Raw genomic sequence first — 800 nt, forward strand, 5'->3', positions numbered from 1 at the left:
CCATAACAAAGAGACAGCCCAGCAGCATGGCGACAGACCTTGCAGGGTGTGAGAACCCTCGGCACTCTTCTCATCACCAACGGGCCAGTTCCGCAAGCTCCTGAAGGGATGCTTCCGTTCTGCTGCGTGACATCGCGGGAGACGCAAGCCACCAATGCCGCCTCTCACGTTCGACCCTCGGAGGAGCAGCTCAATGATATTGACCGCCCCGCCGAGGACAACACGTGGCACGATGCGCCCGACTTTTCCAAGGACAACATGCGCAAACAAGCCCAGGGCCTGTACAAGGGTGATGCCAAGAAGGACCTGAAGGACGTGACCACTGCCGGCACCCAGGCCGCTCACCCCACTGGATCGAGCGACCCTCACGACCTCGCCCAGGCCGCTGCTCGCGACCAACAGCAGGGCACCAATTCTGGTGTGAATGCGCAGGCTGGCGTCTCCAACGCGAAGCAGACCCTCCAGGAGAAGGTTGACAAGAACGTCAACCCGGAGACCCAGGAGCAGATAAAGAAGTCCAAGGAGGAGTACCGCCGCAAGGCTCGTGACTACCTCAGCAAGAAGGTGCCTGAGAACCGCCGTGATCAAACCATCTGGCGTCTCAAGAAGATGGTTCTTGAGTGCCAACAGCACCCGGATTACTCTCAGGCCATCGAGACTCTGCTCAATCTCGCTGAGGAGTATGGTAGCCACTCGTGGGCCATGGCCCAAGGCGGCTCTGGTACTGTCAGGTAGGCTCGCGTTGGTCTGGCCCAGTCCGATTCCGACCTTAGGACTCTTATTGAGCGCTTCGTCAACAG

The 800-nt window shown here is 59.4% G+C and overlaps 1 protein-coding gene across 1 annotated transcript in view; it reads left to right on the top strand.

Moving 5' to 3' along the window:
• Nucleotides 1–108: 108 nt before the first annotated feature.
• Nucleotides 109–800, top strand: part of VDBG_06671 (conserved hypothetical protein) — a gene marked incomplete at both ends in the record, with an annotated part of 2,207 nt that continues 1,515 nt past the window's right edge. The window contains one exon of the mRNA XM_003003063.1: nt 109–726. Within this exon, the coding sequence (XP_003003109.1) occupies nt 109–726 (618 nt within the window). The remainder of the gene's footprint in view (nt 727–800) is intronic.

Source organism: Verticillium alfalfae, genomic scaffold, assembly GCF_000150825.1.
Source record: "Verticillium alfalfae VaMs.102 supercont1.8 genomic scaffold, whole genome shotgun sequence".
Taxonomy (NCBI): domain Eukaryota; kingdom Fungi; phylum Ascomycota; class Sordariomycetes; order Glomerellales; family Plectosphaerellaceae; genus Verticillium; species Verticillium alfalfae.